We start from the raw sequence: 21,993 nt of genomic DNA, 5'->3' as shown, positions 1-21,993 counted from the left end.
TGACCCTCGCTACAAAGACATTTGCTACACTGAAGAGAGCCAAAAAAAGTGGTCAAAAGCCACACTTTCAACATCAGCAAATGAGTTCATGCCAGCCCAAAACGATTGTGCCTGAACATCTGTTTGCCCAGACATGGAGAAGCCTCCAGCTGACACTCTGTGGAGTGCTTTTTCTTCATTAAGCTCCAACATAGTGCAAAAGAATGCACATGAAAGTGTTCCTTGCCAAGTGGCAGACTACTTGGCTACCTCTGTGCTTCCAAAGTCAGAAAACTCTTTGGAGTGGTGGAAGAGCCTCCCAGCGCTGACCAAGGTGCTGACCAAAAGTACCTCTCGATTCCTGCCACACAGGCAAGGAGTGAGAGGCTGTTTTCAACAGCAGGAAATGTTAGCAGCCGGCAGGAACTGCTGCTCCCAGACCACGTGGAGCAGCTGGTATTTTTCCATGAAAACTTGTGAATGCAGGAAAGAAAAGCAGTGTGTGATTTCTGAATAAAATTCAACTGTTGATAGTTGTCAATTTCACAAAATGCTGTGCCTACATGTGTTCTAATTCTTTGAAAGTTGTGTAAATTAGTCAGGTCATGATAAAACTGCTCATTTTTTGAATATGTGATAAATACAGAAATTATTCGACCAAATCACTATTTGCTTTGAGCCTCAGATTCGCTATTTGCCCATTCCTAACCTAATTTATATATACATATATATATATATATATAAAACCTCACTAGGTGAGTGGCAGTTGTAGTTTTAGTGAGTGCTGTTTTTTTGCTCACCTAGTTGGACTTCAGTGTTGCGCCCAATGCGAGGCACAAGGGCCACGTTGAATGCTTGGTACAGGTGAGCCTCCATGGCGGTCATGTCCCGGTCAGCATAATCATCTGGCTGGGTTGCTGACAACACCGCTGCACGCACAAATGCAGACGCACAATGAATAAAAAAGTGCAGGGAATGGAACACATCTGCTGCAGCCTAGCATGCATTACAATGGCCAACAAAGAAAATCTATGCTGCTACTCATTATGTGGCCGAAAATAGCAGCATGACAGATGACTGAGCGAGCTGGAGTGAGTGCTAAATCATCGCAATATTCTGCTTCAACATGACCACTGCCTGCCATGACATCACGACACACGCACCTCCTGGTAAACGAAACTGAAACTATTCGTACAAAAGCAGAAGGGTTGAAAGTTCAGCTTGTTGGTACATTCAAACTTTTGGAACAGTGCTAAACGATGGGACAAAAAAACAACATATGAGTGCAGACTAACAACAAGTTTTATTAGAAAGAACATATATACTGAAAGAAGATGTGCAAGCAGTTAAGATTCAGTACAGTGCAACACCAAATAGCAAATGTAACAGCCAGAGTGCACAGCCAAGTCACTTGACCAGATGATCAAACTGTCCATATAATACTCTTTATCAATTAAGCTGAGCGATGGTGCGCTGATGCAAGAGGGGCCCTTCCTATGAACTGAATACGCTTTAACAATTTTACACATTTTTGGTCCTTGTGCCACCTAAGAATATGGTACTGATCGAAATCTAAGAGTACAACCACAGAGTACAGCCGCAATCGAGAGTACAACCACATGAACAGCTAGGTTGCTCCCACGTCCTTTGCCGAGAGACTGAGCCTGTTACCTGATGCATTTGCTGAGGCGCCGTCTCATCTGTCCTACATACATGTGCCTTACGTTCTCATTCCGTCGTTGACTGCTGTTCCAAAAGATTTGTAGAAAAGCTTTTACAGTAACTTATTTAGGGCACTCTCAGGCTTGCTAGTACATTTCTTTTATGATTTCGGGCTCCAGGATCTTCATTTATTACAAAAAAAAAGAGGAGGTCAAACTGTCATCTCAGCACTCCTTTAAGAGGGAGCTTTAGCTCGAGTGCTCCTATCTAAATACATGTAAAAGGAGAATTCATTTTTCTCTGCAACCACTGCATGAAATTTGACAAGGTTTGTTGCATTTAAAAGAAAAACTGAAAATCTAGTGTCTGTTAATTTTTAATTTTTAATTTAGGTCCTCATTTTTATTATAAATTGGCAAAAATCAAAAATTTTCAAAAACGAAACTATCAAGTTACAACTCTAACTCAGCAATGAAAAATGATAATACGATTCTGTGAATTGCATCTAATAGTACATCTAAAGCGGACAAAATTGATATGTTACACATGAATGAAAAAAAAAATAGTAATATGGAAATACAGCTTTTGCAGAACTTTCGTACACAACGTAACGAATTCACGTAAGCTGAAAAACGACATATCAAATTTGTGTGCTTTCAATGGTCTAATGGATGCCGTTTACAGAACCGCGATATCTGTTCTTCATGCAGAGCTATGTATTTGTAAACTTCGTGCTTCTATGTTTTTCAAAGTTTCGAATATTTGAAAATTCTTAACAAAATTCAGGACCTAAATGAAAATTCCGCTTCCAACAGTCACTAAAATTTAACTTTCTCTCTAACATGCAACAAACTTCATAAAAATCAGTCCACGGGTTACCTCAGAAAAAAATTTTTGTGTTTTACATGTATTTGAATAGGCCGCATTGGAGTTAGGCCCGAGCTAAAGCTTCCTCTCAAGGTACACACATGATCAAGTGTGTATGTGTATTTCCTCGTCTTCGTCTGCACTGCTTAACGCAGGCACTAAAGGATGCTATACCAAGTCAACCAAGGGGCTGCACTCTTGCTCTGTGACTGTCAGGAGTGCTGAAGCACCACAGAACCATCCTTGCAGATATGCAGAGCAACTATGGAGAGTGTGTTAGGCCTCCTTCACACAACCATTACCTTTCCCTTCCCATCACAGTCGTGGAGAAAAAAAAAAAAAAACGTGTTGGCAAAGTGATCAGTGTTCAAAAAAGTGACGGTGGCACCAACCGTCGTACGTATTGCTACAGTGTTAACCATTAGAGCCTTGGTTTCACTGAAACCAAATGAATTTGTTGTATAGTTGCTTAGCAAACATCATGAACAATCATGCTTTTGACTACAAAGATTGCTGATAGTATTACAATATATATAATCATGCATACGTGCAACTATATATATTTCCGTTTTTCAGGTCAAGAAACATGAACAGATTTCACCAGCAATGACTGGCAATTGGCATGCACTAGGACTCCAGAGAACCTGATAGGTGTGAGGACAATGCAGGGACTCTTGGCAGCAGTTGGGAGCACTTAGAAATTTCCTGATTGGTTGGTTTTGTAGGGACAAGGCTCTGTCACAGGCAGGCTGCTTTTTGGGAGAAATTGGCCAAGGAACTCTGTCTCGTAATGGACGCCGGCAGTGCGGCAGTGATGGGATCGATTGAAAATGGTATTTAGAACAGAAATAGCACAGATGACCTTCCTGTCGAGTCTCCAAGCATTCTGCTCGGCCACAATCTTGCCTGGACGTCAAAGAAGCCTGCATGGTTTTTTACTTTGATGCTGTCTGCAAAAGCTGTCTTTTTTGCCAGCTTCATCAAAATTGGAACGAGACTTACGATAGCTGCTGCCTGCTTAGCTGTCTATTCAGCTGTCTACGGCAAGTATGGGAACACATCTTTAGGTTTTGCATCTATTCTGGCTTACCAAGCTTCCATTTATGGGAGGATTGACCTATACAATATTCCAGGTGCACAATTGAGTAGCCTAGCTTAACTTGATGTTCTTCTTTTGTCCCTTTAAAAAGCTGGATTCACCCAACGAACTGAATCCCTGGTTGACTTCACAGCCTTAATAAAGTACTCAGCTTGTTATGTGAACCTGCCTTAATTGCACTCCAACCAATACATACGATGAACTTAGGGCATATTTGAGACGTTTTCTCGGACTATTTATCCCATATCCTAGTAATTTACAATATATATGCTTTTTTGTGTGTTATTAAATCAGGATTACTACAGCTACTTGCGAGATCTTTCTCACATTTTCTATTTCTTCTTCCGAGACTGGTCTTACACATTTCTTTTCTAACGAACAATTTGTATGAAAAATTTGCAGTTGAAAGCTTTACATTTGAAATCTTGTGGTTGCCTTACATAGAAAATTATACGGTGCAATGATTTTTTTTTGTCAATGTCATACTTGAGGAGTTAAACCATAAGCATTGTGCATACTTCATATCTTCTTCATGCACTTTTCAGAAAAGTAAAATAGTAAATCCTTACTTTCGCAGAAATCTTTTTCCCCTGTGCTCCTACAAAACCACAAATTTTCTAAAGCTTTCTGACCAATTACCCTCACATTACTTCTCATCAAAACCGCAAGCGTAAGGCTACATTTCATCCCCTCACAGTGTATGTTGCAACCAACACATCTTAAAGTAGAAGCACAATACACAGACACACTCAAAACTGGCCTACTTTTTATGGCAAGGAAGTATATATAATAATAAAAAGATATCTAGTTTTTTTTCACTCTCCACTCGTGGGCCCAATAGAGATGTAAGATTTCTGGAAATTTTGGATGGCCTGAAAAAGATATGTTTTTTTAAAAGTATTTCTTAAGGAAAAGTTGGAAATTACCCAGGTTTCACACTGTTCACAAGAAATACAGTAGGACCTCATTCAAACATTTTAGAAAAACATGTTATATAAAATATATGTGGATCTCATGCACTGTGGGAATTGATGTAAGCAAAGCTTTCTATGCTATTTGCTTTTTTATTCAGCATTTAGTACAAAACGAGTGTGGTGAGTTGATGTTAAATGTTAGCTTGCATCGCGAAGCAAGAAACATTTGGGAGTGGAAACGCCGCTGCTTGCAGCGACCAGAGACGGTCACCAGCTCATGAAGCAACTATCATGCTGGTGGTACCTGGCGGTCGAGAAAGAAATTACTTCCGTTTCGGTTGCCAAGGCAACCGGTCGCCTGTGTTGCTCGTGTTCGGCTGCATGTCTGGCACAAGTTCTACTGAGGGCACTCACGCGTGCTTTAGTGCTGGTAGCCAGGACAGCAATTGGTGCTACGCTTCAACCATTTGAGCACAGTAAAAAATAAAACATATTCTTTTTGATTACCACTATAATAAGATGATCTGTAGCTCTTGGTTGTACACGGCGCTATTGTTTGACGGCCACGTGATGACTTTGATTGGATGGGTGTAAGTGCTGCTGGCATGCATTGAATTTCTTTGTGTATATGACCAAGCAGATTTTCCTAAAGCTCATGGGTCACACACGCCGTTGATGTTCCTGGCTTGTCGTATACACTCATTCTTGATCTTTTGATGGTGATACAACTGATATTTGATGACACTTCCTGGGGAGTCAGCTTCTTTTTCAGGGATGTGAAAGATGCTGGAGACAGAAGAAAGATGCAGGGAACAGCCTCTGAATGCAGTCCAAGTTTTTCCAGGTGGTCCAGGATTACCTCACCTCTAAGCTCACCGTAGTATTTATCCTGTCTCACCATGTTGCTTGTGAAGTGCTTCTTGCAGATGTAATCTCTTGATGTGAGCTGGCGGCCGTCCCCAGGAATTGCTGCAATCCATGCTTGCAGTTGTTCAGGAGCATTTGGATCTTTGAAGATGCTCACATTTTCCCTGCAAGACTTCTACCAGCTCTTGCAGTTTTCAACGAAACACCTGCATCCCATTTTAGGCTAGCAAATTCCGAAGATGGCCATTACTAAGGTTACTATTATGGCCCTCTAACAGACACCGACAAAAACTGTTGGTGCTTGATGTATGGGTGCACAAGCACAACATTACGGCATGCCCGCTGAAACGAACGTCTGTGCCGTCTGCTCATCAGCGCGCCCAAGCTGCCCACCTAAGCGTCTGTTTTTCTTTTTTGTCGCTGCAGCTTGCCCGATGTGCCGCAAAGCACTACCACTGCATGCGCCTCCGTCGGCCCATGACATTTTTGTGATGTTACCTGGTCGCTCGCGCTGACAGGAGTTTCAACTCCTAAATATTCTTCCTCTGTGACTTGCATGCACCGCTGCTATATGTCTGCATAGTACACACAAAACAAGGTGAGACATGTTTGCCTAAGGTATTGTTGTGTGCCATTGTTCATAATCTCTGAGAGGGTTGAGCATTATCAATGTCTCACATGGCACATTTAATCGTGGCAGAAGTGCTAAACTTTAATTGAATTATGGGGCTGTACGCGCCAAAATCATGATTGAATTATGAGGCACGTCATAGTGGCAGACTCCGGATTGATTATGATACCCTGGTGTTCTTTAATGTTCACCTAAATCTAAGTGCACTAACGTTTTTGTATTTTGCTCCCGTCGAAATGCGGCTGCCACGGTCGAGATTGAACCCGCGACCTCGAGCAATGCCATAGCTGTCAAGCTACTGCGGCGGGCAAAGAAATGTTGATTTGACGTGCAACTGATTCTGTAGTTTCGCACAGACCCTACGGTGTTTAAATGAGGCTTTCTGTCGGCACGCTCTGTGTCAGTTGTCTGCTAGACATTCGCATGCTGTTTATTTTTCAGAAATAGCAGAAGCATACTGTACCATACCTTCAGTGTGGCCACAGCCTGTTTGCTTGCCTTCTCAAGTCAGCTTTTTCCTCTCCCACCCTCTCCCCCTGTATGGCAACTGTGAAAGAGGCAAGGCTGTTATTCACTCGTTTCGAGACTGCTGCAGTTCTACCCATTTTTTGCCTCCTCTCCTCCCTCCTATCTACAATTCTATCTCCGTCCCCTCTAGACTTGCATGTTAGAAAAGGAAGCGCTGCAGTGTTTGCAACGCTTTTGAGAGTGGTGACGCATAATTACAGCTGTCAAGAGGCTAATGTGGCGACACCCAAGGAGCTCCAGAGGGCATTCTGCACATGTGACATGATGGAAAGGTCCAAACGAGTTTCTCGCGTCGTCTTTCCTCTCTACCATGCTACTGCCATGTTTATACCCCCTTGGAATAACCTGCCAACGCTGCGGCATGCAAGAACACAGCAGCAGCAGCAGCAAAAAAATTGAAGAAAGACTCAAAGAAAGCTGTTCTTTAAAAATGTGCTAACCGGAAAAACTAATGATTTGAAGACAAAATGTGGCGCACTCAACTGTAGTTGACATCTACGTAATGCGAAGCATTGTGCTAATCGTTGCAGCAGGAGACGCATTGGAGTGTGTCGAGCTGGTGGGGCCCAAGTTGCCCAAGTTATCATTCTTGCAGCTTTGGCAAGCTGACATTCGTACTACAGTGAAACCTCATTAATCCATAGTTGGCTGGAGCTCAGAAAATGTACGTACTAAACGGTAGTACTGTTTAACCGAAATAGCACGAGATCGCCCACTTACCTGTCAAAAACGAAACTCGGAGAGAGTGCGATGAAAGGGGAAAAAACATGCAGTATTTATTTACTTCGAGCGACAAACATGTTATTTTCGTCTGATGTTGCGACGGCCTCTCAGCGACGACTGCGGCCTCAAACTTGCTGAAGCTGTAGGCTAGCTTTTCAGCCAGACCCCTCTGCTTGGCAAACACTCGCATGGCAGATTCCTTGTTGGCGTTGCATATTCTCTGTGAACAGGCGCGGTAGCATTGCAGAAGTCGCGGGGCATCTTTTCATTGTGGGTGCTGTTCTCGTCACGACTGCATTCATGAGGCTGACGTAAGGCGCAGCTTCTGCCACTGTCGGGCCTGAATTGCCCGTGCTGTCGCTTTCAGTGTCATCCTTACCACTGTCGCCAGGCGACACTTTGGCAACAACAGAGGCAACGATGGTGAAAAGTCGAACCTCGTAGCCGACATCTCTTTGCGGTCGCAGCAGCGCTGGCGAGCAACTTTGCATTCCAAATGCCACACACCGCAGTCAACAGTAGACCAATGTCGCGCGCCAGCGCCGACTTTTTATGCAACGTTCGATAGGACAAATGATATCTATTTTTTTCTTCTATGCTGAGCACCCGGCGTCTTCTTTATCCGAGTTTCGGCATGACACGAGTTTTCACTTGCATGACGCCACAATGCTCTCTGGCACGGTGCCGAAATGATGTTGATGTTGATGTGGCTTCACAGGCAAACGCACAGGGCACTTGGAGGCCGTTGTGCTATCTCTGAGGCTTGTTGTTCTGCCGGGCCACCCAATGAAGACGACGCACTGCTATGTTTGTGCAACGAAAAGTGGAAACACTACGTGTTAACCGATACATACACAATAAGCTGGCACGGTTTATGCGGATACAAAACACATTGTGTTCAATGACCGCTGAGTCGGGGATTTGACTACTACTATTAAAACGAAACTACTGTTTAAGCGGGTATGGCTTAACGAGGTTTTACTGTACTTGAATTCAGCCTTGGTCAGCAGCTTTGTCGGATGGGGTATTTTGGTAGGAAGTTTTGACTCGGTGAGAAATGTTGCAGGACGAGACGACCACTCGCACCGAACTGGTGGGACTCAAGCAGCCGGAGACACCCTCTGTTGTTTTTCTATTGACACGTGTACTTATATTTATCGAGCGACCACGTTTCGCCGCCTAAACAAATCTTATCGCACAGCACGGGACATGTATCCGAAGTTTCTGGAAAGTTATCGATGCTTCTATTCGCAGTCTGTTGTTACTGAACCTTGTGTTATCCGATTTATTCGCCTGACGCGCATGGTGTAGAACTTTGTGAAAGGCATGCGGGTCCCGCCGATTAGTCTGGAAAATTCGATGACTACTGTATAAAAGCCGACGCGCTTGACCCGCTGATCAGATTTTCGACGATCGCCGAGCGTGTTCGCCGCTATCGTTGTGCTGTAAGTGTAGCCTGTTTTGAGGGCACAGGTTCGCCCAATAAAAGTTAGTTTTGTCGTTCACAGTATTGCTACTGTGTTATTCACCGTCACTACCACGTGACATCTGGTGGAGGTGCTTGTGCGTTCATGTACCGAACGCCCCCGCAAAGCCGCGATCCAAGTCCGAAGCCCGAGGACAAAACCAACGTCGCCCAAGACCAGCGAGCTAGCCGCCGGCTGCAAGGACTGCCCCCAGAGCACGGACTCCTACCTGAGACGAGCAGGAAGATTGCCACCAAGTCCTCCCCAATGGCAGCCCCAGCATCCCCCGTCGTGCTGCAGCAGCCCAGGGAGCCCCCCACGTTCCGCGGTTCAACATTCGAGGACCCGGAAACCTGGCTCGAGACGTACGAGAGGGTCGCTGCATTTAACAGCTGGAACAGCGACGACAAACTGCGACATGTCTTCTTCGCATTGGAAGACGCTGCCAGGACGTGGTTCGAGAACAGAGAAGCCATGTTAACGACCTGGGACCTTTTCCGAAGCGCCTTCCTGAAGACATTCACAAGCGTCGTACGCCGAGAACGAGCCCAAGCACTACTGGAAACCCGAGTGCAGCTGCCCAACGAGACCACCACGATTTTTACAGAAGAAATGAGCCGCCTATTCCGCCACGCCGACCCGGAAATGTCCGAGGAAAAGAAAGTCCGGCTACTAATGCGTGGTGTTAAGGAGGAACTTTTCGCCGGTATGGTACGAAACCCACCGAAGACTGTCGACGAGTTTCTTCGCGAGGCCACTAGCATCGAGAAGACGCTCGAGATGCGAAACCGGCAATTCGACCGCCGCACCAACGCTACAAACTATGCCGGAGTTCAATCACTGGCCTCCGAAGACCTGCGCGAGGCTATCAGGGCAGTCGTACGAGAGGAGCTTCAGAAGATCTTCCCGTCGTCGCAGCCTCAAGTGGCCTCGATCGCTGACATCGTCAAAGATGAGGTTCAGCGGTCGCTTGGAGTTCCGGAGGTGCAACCTCAATTACCGCAACCCCAACCCGAAGCGATGACCTACGCCGCCGTCGTACGCCGTCAAGGCCCACCTCAGCGACTGCGCCAGGGCCCTGTAAGGCCGCAATTCCGTCGACCACCGCCGCCGCCGCCGACAGCGCGCCCACCCGTCGCCCAGCGGAGCTACCCGAGGAAGACCGACGTTTGGCGCGCTCCTGACCACCGCCTGCTCTGCTACCACTGCGGGGAAGCGGGTCACGTCTACCGACGATGTCCATACCGGGAAATGGGACTGCGAGGTTTCGCCGTCAACGCTCCGCGCCCGCAGCAAGGTGAACGCCCTCGCGATATCGCCGACTACCTCGCCGCTACTCTGTGGAGCTCTCGACGACCGTCGTGTTCACCATCACCAGGCTGCTACCTGTCGCCGCAGCGCCGACCATACACTGGCCCAGCTCGGGGCCGGTCAGCGAGCCCATATCCGGAAAACTAAAAGCAGCAACCGATGGAGGTGCGGTTGCTGTTCGTCGAACTGACGAAGATCCTCCGCCGCCGACGAAGACGACGACGAAACGATCTCGACGACATAACAACGACACGCCGCCGTCCCGACGAAGTCAGGAAGGCAAGACTACACCGACGAACGACGACTTGACGACGCGACGTTCCAACTTCAGTTCAACACGACGCAGCCATGATCCGACGCCACGACCTAACTGCAACGCCAGACAAAGAACCACCGACTTCGACGTGCTTCTCGACGGCCACGCAGTCACTGCCTTAGTCGACACAGGGGCTGATTACTCCGTCATGAGTGGACACATCGCCGCCCAGTTGAAGAAAGTTAAGACTACGTGGGAAGGCCCTCAAATTCGAACCGCTGGAGGACACCTCATCACGCCGTCTGGAGTCTGCACGGCAAGAATTACCGTTCATGACCGGACTTACCCTGCCACCTTCGTTATCCTCCAACAGTGTTCACGAGACGTCATTCTCGGTATGGACTTCCTGAACCAACACGGCGCAGTCATCGACCTGAAGTCGAAGTCAATAACGCTGTCGGAAGATAAAGCGATACCGCCGGAGAGCCCTCGTAGTCACCACGCCTTGAGTGTGCTCGAAGACCAAGTGAGCATCCCGCCCCGCTCCAGCATTGTTATTTCGGTCGGCACCGAAATACCCGCTTACGTAGAAGGTGTCATCGAAGGCGACCAACGTCTCCTGCTAGACCGTGAAATTTGCGTCGCAAGAGGGATCGCTCGACTGCATCGAGGGAAAACTGAAGTGTTGCTGACAAACTTCAGCCCGGAGTTCAAGCACATCAACAAGGGCACGACGATCGCGTACATCGAGGAAATTGTGGAAACCAGTAATGCGTTTGTCCTCTCGGATTCCGCCGCATCTACCCCGACGACCATGGTTGCCGAACCAGATTACGACATTAATACAAGTCTCCCCGTGATTAAGCAACAGCAGCTCAGAAGTCTGCTCCGGCGATACAAAGGCTGCTTTTCGACGTCATCCAGGATCCGACAAACACCAGTCGCCAAGCACCGCATAATCACCGAGGAGTCCGCTCGACCACTTCGCCAGAGCCCTTACCGAGTTTCGCCGCGAGAACGTGAAGCTATAAGAGAGCAAGTCGACAAAATGCTGCGCGACGACATCATCCAGCCGTCGAAAAGCCCGTGGGCATCTCCTGTTGTGCTGGTGAAGAAAAAGGACGGAACCCTTCGTTTCTGCGTCGATTACCGTCGTCTGAACAAGATCATGAAGAAGGACGTATACCCTCTCCCGCGGATAGACGACGCATTGGATCGGCTCTGCAACGCTAAATACTTCTCCTCGATGGACCTCAAGTCTGGCTATTGGCAAATAGAAGTCGACGAAAGAGATCGTGAAAAGACCGCCTTCATCACCCCAGACGGCCTCTACGAGTTCAAGGTTATGCCATTTGGACTGTGCTCGGCGCCTGCAACGTTCCAGCGCGTGATGGACACGGTTTTAGCAGGATTGAAGTGGCAGACCTGTCTCGTTTACTTGGATGACGTCGTTGTATTCGCCGAAAGTTTTGACGATCACCTTAGGCGGCTTGCCACAGTACTAGAGGCTATCAAGTCATCAGGGCTCACTCTGAAGCCAGAAAAGTGCCGCTTCGCTTACGATGAGCTTCTATTCCTAGGCCACGTCATCAGCAAATCCGGAGTATGCCCCGACCCGCAGAAAACAGCTGCCATCGCAAAGTTCCCGCAGCCCACCGACAAGAAGGCAGTGCGTAGATTTCTTGGCATGTGTGCCTACTACAGGCGCTTTGTCAAGGACTTTTCACGCATCGCCGAGCCGTTGACACGTCTAACTAAATGTGATGTTGAGTTCAAGTGGGAAACGCCGCAGGCCGATGCATTTGAAGAACTCAAACGACGCATGCAGTCGCCGCCGGTACTTGCGCACTTCGACGAGTACGCCGATACAGAAATCCATACTGACGCCAGTAGCCTAGGCCTCGGTGCCGTTCTAGTCCAGAGGAAAAATGGAGTCGAACAGGTGATATCTTACGCTAGCCGGTCGCTGTCAAAAGCGGAAGGCAACTATTCTACGACCGAAAAGGAATGCCTCGCCATCGTTTGGGCTACAGCTAAATTTCGCCCTTATCTTTATGGCAGGCCATTCAAAGTCGTCAGTGACCATCACGCGCTCTGTTGGCTAGCGAGTATAAAGGACCCTTCAGGACGACTGGCACGGTGGAGCCTCAGACTACAAGAATACGACATCACTGTAACCTACAAGTCCGGACGAAAACACTCCGATGCCGATTGCCTATCACGCGCCCCCATTGACCCGCCGTCGCAAGATGACGAAGATGACGACGCCTTCCTTGGCATGATAAGCGCGGAAGACTTCGCTGACCAGCAACGGGCAGACCCGGAGTTAAAAGGCCTGGTGGAATATTTGGAAGGGCACACCGACGTTGTCCCCAGGGCATTTAAGCGCGGACTGTCTTCCTTCACGCTTCAAAACAGTCTCCTCGTGAAGAAGAACTTTTCACCAGTCCGCGCCAACTACCTTCTTGTTGTCCCGTCAGGACTTCGTCCAGAAGTATTGCACGCCCTACATGACGATCCGACCGCTGGACACCTCGGTTTTTCCCGGACACTCTCGAGGATACAACAAAAGTATTATTGGCCGCGCCTGACCGCCGACGTCGCCCATTATGTCAGAACATGCCGAGACTGTCAGCGACGTAAGACACCGTCGACAAGGCCAGCCGGATTACTACAGCCAATCGAGCCTCCTTGCCGACCATTCCAGCAGATCGGGATGGACTTGCTGGGACCCTTTCCGACGTCAACAACCGGAAATAAGTGGATCGTCGTGGCGACAGACTACCTCACCCGCTTCGCTGAAATTAAAGCACTGCCGAAAGGTAGCGCAGCCGAAGTGGCGAAATTTTTTGTCGAAAACATCCTGCTCATCACCGACAGAGGAATGGCCTTTACAGCGGAGCTCACCCAAGCCATTCTGAAATACAGTTAGACAAGGCACAGGAGGACCACGGCCTACCACCCGCAGACGAATGGTCTTACGGAGCGGCTGAATAAGACCCTCGCCGACATGCTAGCGATGTACGTCGATGTCGAACACAAGACCTGGGATGCCGTCCTGCCGTACGTAACATTCGCTTACAACACGGCAGTGCAAGAAACAACACAGATCACGCCGTTTAAGCTGGTTTACGGCAGGAATCCGACGACGACGCTCGATGCCATGCTGCCGCACGTCACCGACGAGGAAAATCTTGACGTCGCTAGCTATCTCCAGCGCGCCGAAGAAGCCCGGCAGCTCGCCCGCCTGCGGATCAAGAACCAGCAGAGGACCGACAGCCGATACTACTACCTCCGACGACGCTTTGTCGAGTACCAGCCCGGTGACCGTGTTTGGGTTTGGACCCCTATACGCCGACGAGGACTGAGCGAGAAGCTTTTGCGTCGCTATTTCGGACCGTACAGGATCATCCGACGTATTGGCACACTGGACTATGAGGTCGTGCCAGACGGCATTTCGCTGTCACAGCGGCGCCGCTCACGACCTGAAATTGTCCACGTTGTGCGACTCAAGCCGTACCACCAGCGTTGACAAACTTTGGGACTTCGCGTAACTGACCTTCGGACTTAGTTTCTTTTCGTTGTTTTGTTACTTATGTTAATAAGTGTCCTTTTGTGTTTCGCTCTCTTTGTAGCATCGGGACGATGCTTTTTAAGAGGGGGGTATTGACACGTGTACTTATATTTATCGGGCGACCACGTTTCGCCGCCTAAACAAATCTTATCGCACAGCACGGGACATGTATCCGAAGTTTCTGGAAAGTTATCGATGCTTCTATTCGCAGTCTGTTGTCGCCGAACCTTGTGTTATCTGATTTATTCGCGTGACGCGCATGGTGTAGAACTTTGTGGAAGGCATGCGGGTCCCGCCGATTAGTCTGGAAAATTCGATGACTACTGTATAAAAGCCGACGCGCTTGACCCGCTGATCAGATTTTCGACGATCGCCGAGCGTGTTCGCCGCTATCGTTGTGCTATAAGTGTAGCCTGTTTTGAAGGCACAGGTTCGCCCAATAAAAGTTAGTTTTGTCGTTCACAGTATTGCTACTGTGTTATTCACCGTCACTACCACGTGACACTATTGTGAGCTGGTGTGCGATGATGTGCCAGAGTGAAACATAACATCGCCTGCAGCAGGGAAATGCAGCACATTTGGGTTATCGCCTATTAAAAGCATGCAATACGCTTCCTATGGCACTACGCAACACGTCCTGTAAAACAGACAAATGAAGATGCTTATTGTGATTAGCTCAGCAGGAATAGCTCTGAATGCGGCATGAGACGACTGACAAGGAGATTCGCTGGTGCGTGCCAGTGTTTTCCTGTGACATGCAGGCGAGTACTGTGGGGAAGCTGCTGCAGCAAGCGCTTGTTCCGATCGCGCGCTTTGCAGCTTTTCTTGTTCACATGGGATCTAAGGGCTTGATAACATACATCCTAAAATTGCAGTTTGGCAATGTGCTGAACACTGATGCTAAAAGGTCGTGTTTTTCCTGAACATATTAATTGGCAAAAAGAAGTGTAACTGTACAGGGTAACTTTTTGTGTTCTCAGTCACGAACGTTGGCGCCGGGAAATTCTACGAAACAGTATCATATCAACGAGGTTCTACTGTATTTGTAGCAGGGCGGTTCTGTGTAGTTTAGAGAAGAATTTGCAATGCTTCTAGGGGGCAGCCATCCTCTGCCAGGAACTGCAAGAAACCGCAGAAAGAAAGGACAACTGTGACAACGCTGAGCCTGTTATTATCGCACGCTTGCCACCAGTATTTACTCTTTATCACTTCGTTGTTAGATGTCACACTGTCAAATTGGCAGCCAAACTCAGGCTTAAAAAAAAAAAATCAATTCAGTGGTTTAACTTACCAAAACCACAACTGAATTCTGACTCATGCTATAGAAGGGGACTCCAGATTATATTGACCACCTGCGGTTTTTTAATGTGCACCTAAATCCAAGTAAACGAATGTTTTTGCATTTCACTCCCAACGATATAAGGCTGTCGCAGCTGGGATTGAACCTGCGACCTCGAGCTCAGCAGCACAACACCACAGCCATCAAGCTATGGCAGCAGGATAGTGCCCTTACTCTAAACCGGTGTTCTAGTGTAGAACATTTAGATCTGTACAGGGTTAATGTTTTGGTCCCTTTCTGCAAAAAATTTTAACAATTTTATGATGTTATTGCAGGGGCAGGAAATTTTGGCTAATTTTGCAGGTGCCCAATAGGGGAGAAAAAAGAAAGAAAAGAATTTTCCTCTTCCCACCACAATTTAGACTTTTTCCCAACCATTCGCACTTCTAGGTTATAGCAGCACTCACCATCCTCTGACACCAGGGTGAACTCAAGGGTGCCACTTGTTCTGATGGTGGTGTCCAAGTCAATAGGGATGCCCACTTCCCGGTAGTCTTCGACATGGAACTCGGGCCCTACACATTTGCAGGACAACCAGTTTTTAAAATAAAGTATGTGTTGCATTGTTTCTGGCATACAAAAACATCCTTTCAAACATCAGGTAGCATTGTTATCAAAACCAATACTTTTAACTTTTCTTAAAGTTTGATTATGTGCGTACAATCAGACCTGAACAGTAATGCGGTTAGCAGCCCAGAGAGGGTGTAAAAAAATATGGAGGACGCTTAAGCTCCCAGGGTGTCCACCAAGTTGACATTTTCGAATTCTCCGAGTTTTCCACGTTTTCCCTAAGCGACACAGAACTTTATTTTATGTTAAGACAAGCTGACATGTTGCCCAATGCTGTCACTCTCAAGTAAGCATTTTAGGAGAAAAAAAAAAAGCTTAGTCCAGTTTAAATAGCAAGGAGTATTCAAAACAAAGAACTGAAGGGAGGGGATAGTAAAATGCACAGCAAATAAAATATCTTCGAAAAAGAAAAATGGTAAAGGCCATTGCAAATTGAGTCGAACATTTTCAAATACGAATAGTAAAAATAGAGGCATACAGAAGCAAATGTTTCGAAAATGAGCTATTTATATCAAGTGATAGCTACAACATTGGTATTAAGCCCGAACTCTGTCTCAAGTGAGATTTTCTGAGCAGCTGGAAAGTCAACCTCAACTGTCCTCACATACTCTCAGCCCACGCACAATGCCTGTTTTGTATTTCACTACTCTCAAGAGTCTATTTTGGTTTGGATGAGGGTCACCTGCATCTTTGTGTCAGCCAACACTTAAATTTTTGAGCTCAAGCTCTATCAAGGAAGAGGCGGCACAGTTCCTTTCCCGATTATTCCTCAATGCGACGGTCATTTCTGTTCTTGTCGTTCCGCCGCGCGTTTGCCCGACGGACCATTTGAAGTATCCTCTTGGTCAGTTGTACAGTCACCTTCCGATTTTTCAGACTTATTCAAATGAACCATTACGGCACTCCACTGCCTACTGCCACGATTCCTGCCAGCCAGCGCGAACTTTTAAAAAAGTCGGTAAGTTTCTTTTGGACCTTGTTTGATCCGTGAACCAAGAGCATTCACTCAAGTTGGGCAACGTCCAAAAGGAGGTCCTCTGCAACGTCGCGTGAACAGATGAAGTTCCGGGTGCCGTCTATGTGCCGTAGCACCTCGGCGAACGTGTTAGGCACAGGCACAGCATCTGTGGCCTTGTCGTTGTCCTTGTACAATGTCGCAGCGGTGTTGGCACTAGGCAAAGCCTCCTCTATGGCGTCATCCAGCGAGACCTCGCCGCAGATCGCAACGTTGTCGTCGGCCTCCACGTACTCGGCGAAGGTCGTGGTGAGGTTACAACCCTCGAAATCGTCGTCGGCGAAGCCTTCATCGGCCTCGAGCGGCATCGAGGTTGTTGTGTCCCCAGCAAAGGAGGCAGTTTCTCGCTTAAAACCACAGTGCTTGAACGAGTTAGGGATCGTGCTATGCGACACTGCGTTCCACTAACTGGCAATAAAATGCTTGGCTTCGAGCACAGTGATCTTTTTTTCCGACTCACTGCGCTCCATAGCCGCTAGCCGACGCTGCACTAACCGCTTCCGGTACCCTTGCTTGACGCACTTAATGATGCCGGCATCCAGCTGGCATCAGAACACCTGCGATAAACTCGGGCCTCTCCGCACTACCTTGTCGGTGATCTGCTGCTGGGAAACTGGAAGGAGAGAAACGCTTTCCCAACGCGACGAGAGACGCTGCCCCTGAGAAGACAGGGAGAAAGTGATTGTGGAGAAGAAAAGGCGTTATTTCAGCACAGCGGGCGTCGCGGGCGGCTGCTGGTGGGGGGAGAGAAACGATTCGCCAATGCGACGAGAGGCAACGCCACCAAGAAGAAAGGGAGAAAGTGACTGTGGAGAAGAAAAGGCGCTAGGGCCTTTTCTTCGTGAAAAGGCGCGAAGAAAAGATCCGTGGCACTTTTCTTTCGTCCGCCGTTTCGTCCCGCACTTCGCGAGGGTCATCGTATAACGTGGGTCAGGCGTAAAATTGCGTCGGATAACTGGGGTTTTGAATGCATTGCTTCTATGGGGACTTCGCCAGGACTGCGCTAATCCGTCGTAAAACCCGGGTCATCGCAAAACCGGGGGACGTATAACCAGGGTTCCACTGTACATAGTCCCTGGAAAGTGTGCGAAGTACCCTAGAAATGCTAATGCATTATTACTGCTATTTCTACTCGACTCGGTGACCAAATTAGCGCATGGTCCTGCAGTCGGAGACCGAAATTTTGGTCGTCCTTATACATTAAGTCTATGGGGCTAGTAGCATGTCCAATAATCAAGCATGTCCAAATAACTGGTATGGTATGGTATGGTATGAAGAACTTTATTTAGGTCCTGAGGGATCAGGCTGGGACTGATGCGGGCCGCTCCCACAGCAGTACACGTGGGAGCGGCCTGCATCAGTCCCAAACTGATCCCTCAGGACCTAAATAAAGTTCTTCATACCATACCATACCAGTTATTTGGACATGCTTGATTATTGGACATGCTACTAGCCCCATAGACTTAATGTATAAGGACGACCAAAATTTCGGTCTGGTTGGTAACTGCACTTAAAATAAGTAAAATGGAGTAATGGCAAGATATAAGATTGAAAGCAAACTAAAACGCAGTGGCACATACCTAGCTGCCCTAGTGGCACATGTCCAGTGGCAAAGTCCAGTGCACATGCCCATTTACTGCCCCTGTGGCATATAATTTTGAACTACACTATCCCCAGGATTGGCCCACGAAAACGGCAAGACAGGCTTGCCCGCCAAAAAGTGGCTGGACTTTGAGAAGAATGTTTTCCGTGAAAATGTTGGACTTGTGTTGTCGCATGAAATTATAAAAGCACAGTACTTTGAGGAAAAAATGATTCCAAAGTGAAATTTTCCATCTTTGCTAGCAAAGCCTCCTCTCCCTACTTTTTAGATTTGTAAATTTCTGGTGTTATGCAAATCACTCACCTATTCGAACTGTTCGCTTCGACTGACACTAATTAGTACTATTCACTTCAACTTTGCTTTGAACTAAAGATTTGAAATTCGTACAAGCCTATTTTTCATGCAATACGTGAAATTTTTTGATTATTTGTTGTGACCCTTTTGCATTCACAGAGACTTCTCCTTACATTTGGAAAAGGTTGAGAGATAGATGAAACTGCCCGACACTTACCCAAGGAACGTAATAGGCCCTTGCGTTTCTTGAGCATTTGGTCAAGCACTTCCCGCAAAGTGGCATCCAGGCTGGGGATCTGAACTTTTGTGAAGCCATCCTTGGTGTGGCTACGAGGGAATCACGAGTCAAGAAGTTGTATTTACATGAGCATGATCCATAGTCAATATCAAGAAATGCAAGGGTTTTAATGTTGGCCATTGATGTAATAAACACTGACGATTCACTGAAATCTATACATGTCAACGCAACGAACTTTTTTCAATTTGCTGATCTCGCTTTCACTTTGCCAGTAAGCATTGTGAATAGAATCATGCAAGAAACCTGACAAATAACTGCAGGATCAAAAGCACTGGCACACGAGGTAGAGATCATATCAAGAGCAACATTTCTGCGAAGATGGAGCCTAGTACCTGTGGCCGCCATCACGTTGCACCATGTGTGCGCACGTACCATAATTTTTTTTTTCACACTAGGCCAGATAATAGCTGCTTGAATTCTCTAGGTATGCAATAGCATACTTAGATTGTTATGATTGGAATGTCTCGACAGCTGAGCACGTGAGTGTCGCAAGACACCTTCCACAATCTCATTTGTCAAAGTGAGGTTTCTGTACTTCACATCTGTTGCAAACTTGTGATTTTGTGCACATTGTGATGTGCTCACTCAACATACGAGTTTTCTGTTAGACACCTCGAAAGTGGGTGAAGTCCACCTATAATGCTAAAGAAATGCATGACTGATAGTGGGATTAAACCTCTGTCCTCCAGCATAGCATGTTATGATTGGCCAGCGGGGAAGTGACCTTCCAAGCTCTCCTGCCGTACTGCGATGAATTGCTTTGTGAAGTTAAGAATACATCCCATAGGACAGACCAGCGATAACACCATGGTGAGACACGTTTTGAAGAACACGTGAATAAGTGGATGTCACTCGGCCACCGACCACGACGCTGGGAACAAAGAACTCCTGGAAAAGGGCACCCTATGCCACTTCCTCACGGACCCCGGTAACTACCATGGTCATTTGACAAATGCCCCAGCTAACTGCTAGGTCATCCTAGGAACCAAGACGTACAAGTTTGAGTCAAGCGTGACAATCTTCGTCTATGAGACTGCTTCTTTCTTGTGTACAGTGAACAAAGGTGCCGGAGTGACTGCGCACAACCTCGGGCTCAAGGTGGATCCTTCGGTGACTTTGGATGCTCTGATTGGACTAAGGTGTGAAGGCAGATTTCCCTGGCCTAATTATCTAGGGAGGTCAGAGGGATTTTAAGTGGACTTTTTTGGCTCCTCAGGTGTGCTTCTATTCAGTCATGCTAGCACGTTGAGACGCAATGTTGTCTAGTCCTCACGTAGATATTGTAAAGAAACCCAGTACTCTTGGTTCTTTGGTTCTTGATGAGAACCTGTTCCTGCCTTCAACAACATCCTCAGTGTGGATGAGCCGGACAACAGCATGGGCCAACTACCCCTTCCGACATGCCTGACCCAAGCTCTTACAAGCAGCGTAATGTACATCAGCCAAATGAAGTAGCCATTAGACCGTGATCACACACATGCTTCTGTCGGGCCAAAGTAGCTCTTTGAAATGTCTGGTGCATGCGTCACATACCTGTTCTCGCATTCTTCCCTGATGACAGTTAGCGCTTTGAGATGCCGTGTTAGACTGCACTGCCTTTGGGATCGACCTACGCTTTTAAGCAACACAATGATACCTCTAAAGTGGATGAAATCTGCCTATGATGCTATCACATTGAAATGCGTTGTGAATCATGGGGCCAAAACCACTGTAATGTCATCGGTGTATTTATTTACGATGCTGCGGTGCAACGGCACTGAGGCAATACACATTCCCATCATCACTGAGGCTTTCGTTAGTTCACTTATGGTTGGAATTTTCTTGTTCCAGCTGACCAATGGTGCATTTAGGAGTACATAGAGCCTCATATATACATTCTGGAAATAAACGAAGGAAAATATGCACAAAGTGGCAAAATGTATGCCCCGAAGTCAAGTCACTAAAACAGATTTGCAGTTTCACCTGAATGGTGAAGCATTGACTACGATAGCAAATTATTAGACAGCTATATGTGGTAAGGTCAGTGGATTTATTAGCTCTATAAACTGCTGTAAATATTCACTAACAAGCTAAATTAACAAGCATGGAGTCACGTGCACACAGGCAAACATGAAAACATCTCACTCAATGACAGCGGACACTCGCTGTCTGAACGCTGGTGTGATGAAGAGCGGCAGCAGTGGTGAGTGAATTTCCCATTATGCTGCCTCTCAGTTCAACACAAAACCAGGCACGTGAGAACACAGTGCACACGAAGCCATCGGCTATCTCGGGTTGGCGAGCCTTTGACCCCATCACAGATTGCTTCCAAGAGCTGCCGCTCTCAGCTGCTGGTGCCGGAGTAGAAGAGGAGATGTGTCACTTGACTCGCTTAACGAACACAAAGTTTCGTGAATCTGGCTCTAGGACTGCTCTAGGAATCTGTGAAGCAGATTTACTACAGAAACATGGGAACCTTCACTGAACAGAACTGGTAGTTTAATGACAGCTTTCTCGAAAAAAAATGGCTTTCTTAAATCGAGGTTTGACTGCACACAAACTGTGCTTCAGTAGCAATGCATTATGTGGTAGTACTGTGAAGCTGCACCCAGTGCAACATTTTATGTGTACATGTGCTCAGCATCAACATGAAGTCACAGAAGGAGGTTGTTTCTGGACAGTACTAATGGTCTGGTTTTATATAGGTGAGAGCCTGCTGCGTGTCGTCCACTACACAAATTATATCTAAACATTATTTTGGGATGGGGGGGTTGGAGGGGGGTCTTTTCCGATTGCTGTAACTGGGTGTACAGGTTACATGCAAGGGTGGGATTTACATGTGAAAATACAGCCGATGAATTCAACACCTCATTCCCACTGCTCGACCTGACCGAATAGCTACTGCGATATCAACAGATTTTTCCCCACGTTAAAAATTAAATTGAATTAAATTCTGGGGTTTTACGTGCGAAAACCATGATACGATTATGAGGCAATATTTCACCACCTAAGGTTATT

The 21,993-nt window shown here is 47.1% G+C and overlaps 1 protein-coding gene across 10 annotated transcripts in view; it reads right to left on the bottom strand.

The window, feature by feature from the left end:
• Positions 1 to 21,993, bottom strand: part of Sin1 (SAPK-interacting protein 1) — a 213,565-nt gene that overhangs the window by 32,778 nt on the left and 158,794 nt on the right. For all 10 annotated transcript variants that reach the window (XM_065449061.1, XM_065449062.1, XM_065449065.1 and 7 more), the window contains 3 exons: positions 18,916 to 19,025; positions 15,624 to 15,731; positions 780 to 908 (listed from right to left, as the gene is read on the bottom strand). In XM_065449061.1, coding sequence (XP_065305133.1) covers positions 780 to 908; positions 15,624 to 15,731; positions 18,916 to 19,025 — 347 coding nt within the window. The remainder of the gene's footprint in view (positions 1 to 779; positions 909 to 15,623; positions 15,732 to 18,915; positions 19,026 to 21,993) is intronic.

The sequence above is a fragment of the Dermacentor albipictus genome, unplaced genomic scaffold (assembly GCF_038994185.2).
Source record: "Dermacentor albipictus isolate Rhodes 1998 colony unplaced genomic scaffold, USDA_Dalb.pri_finalv2 scaffold_13, whole genome shotgun sequence".
Lineage (NCBI taxonomy): Eukaryota > Metazoa > Arthropoda > Arachnida > Ixodida > Ixodidae > Dermacentor > Dermacentor albipictus.
Note: the sequence above shows the minus strand (reverse complement) of the source record. Positions and strands in the feature narration are given on the sequence as shown.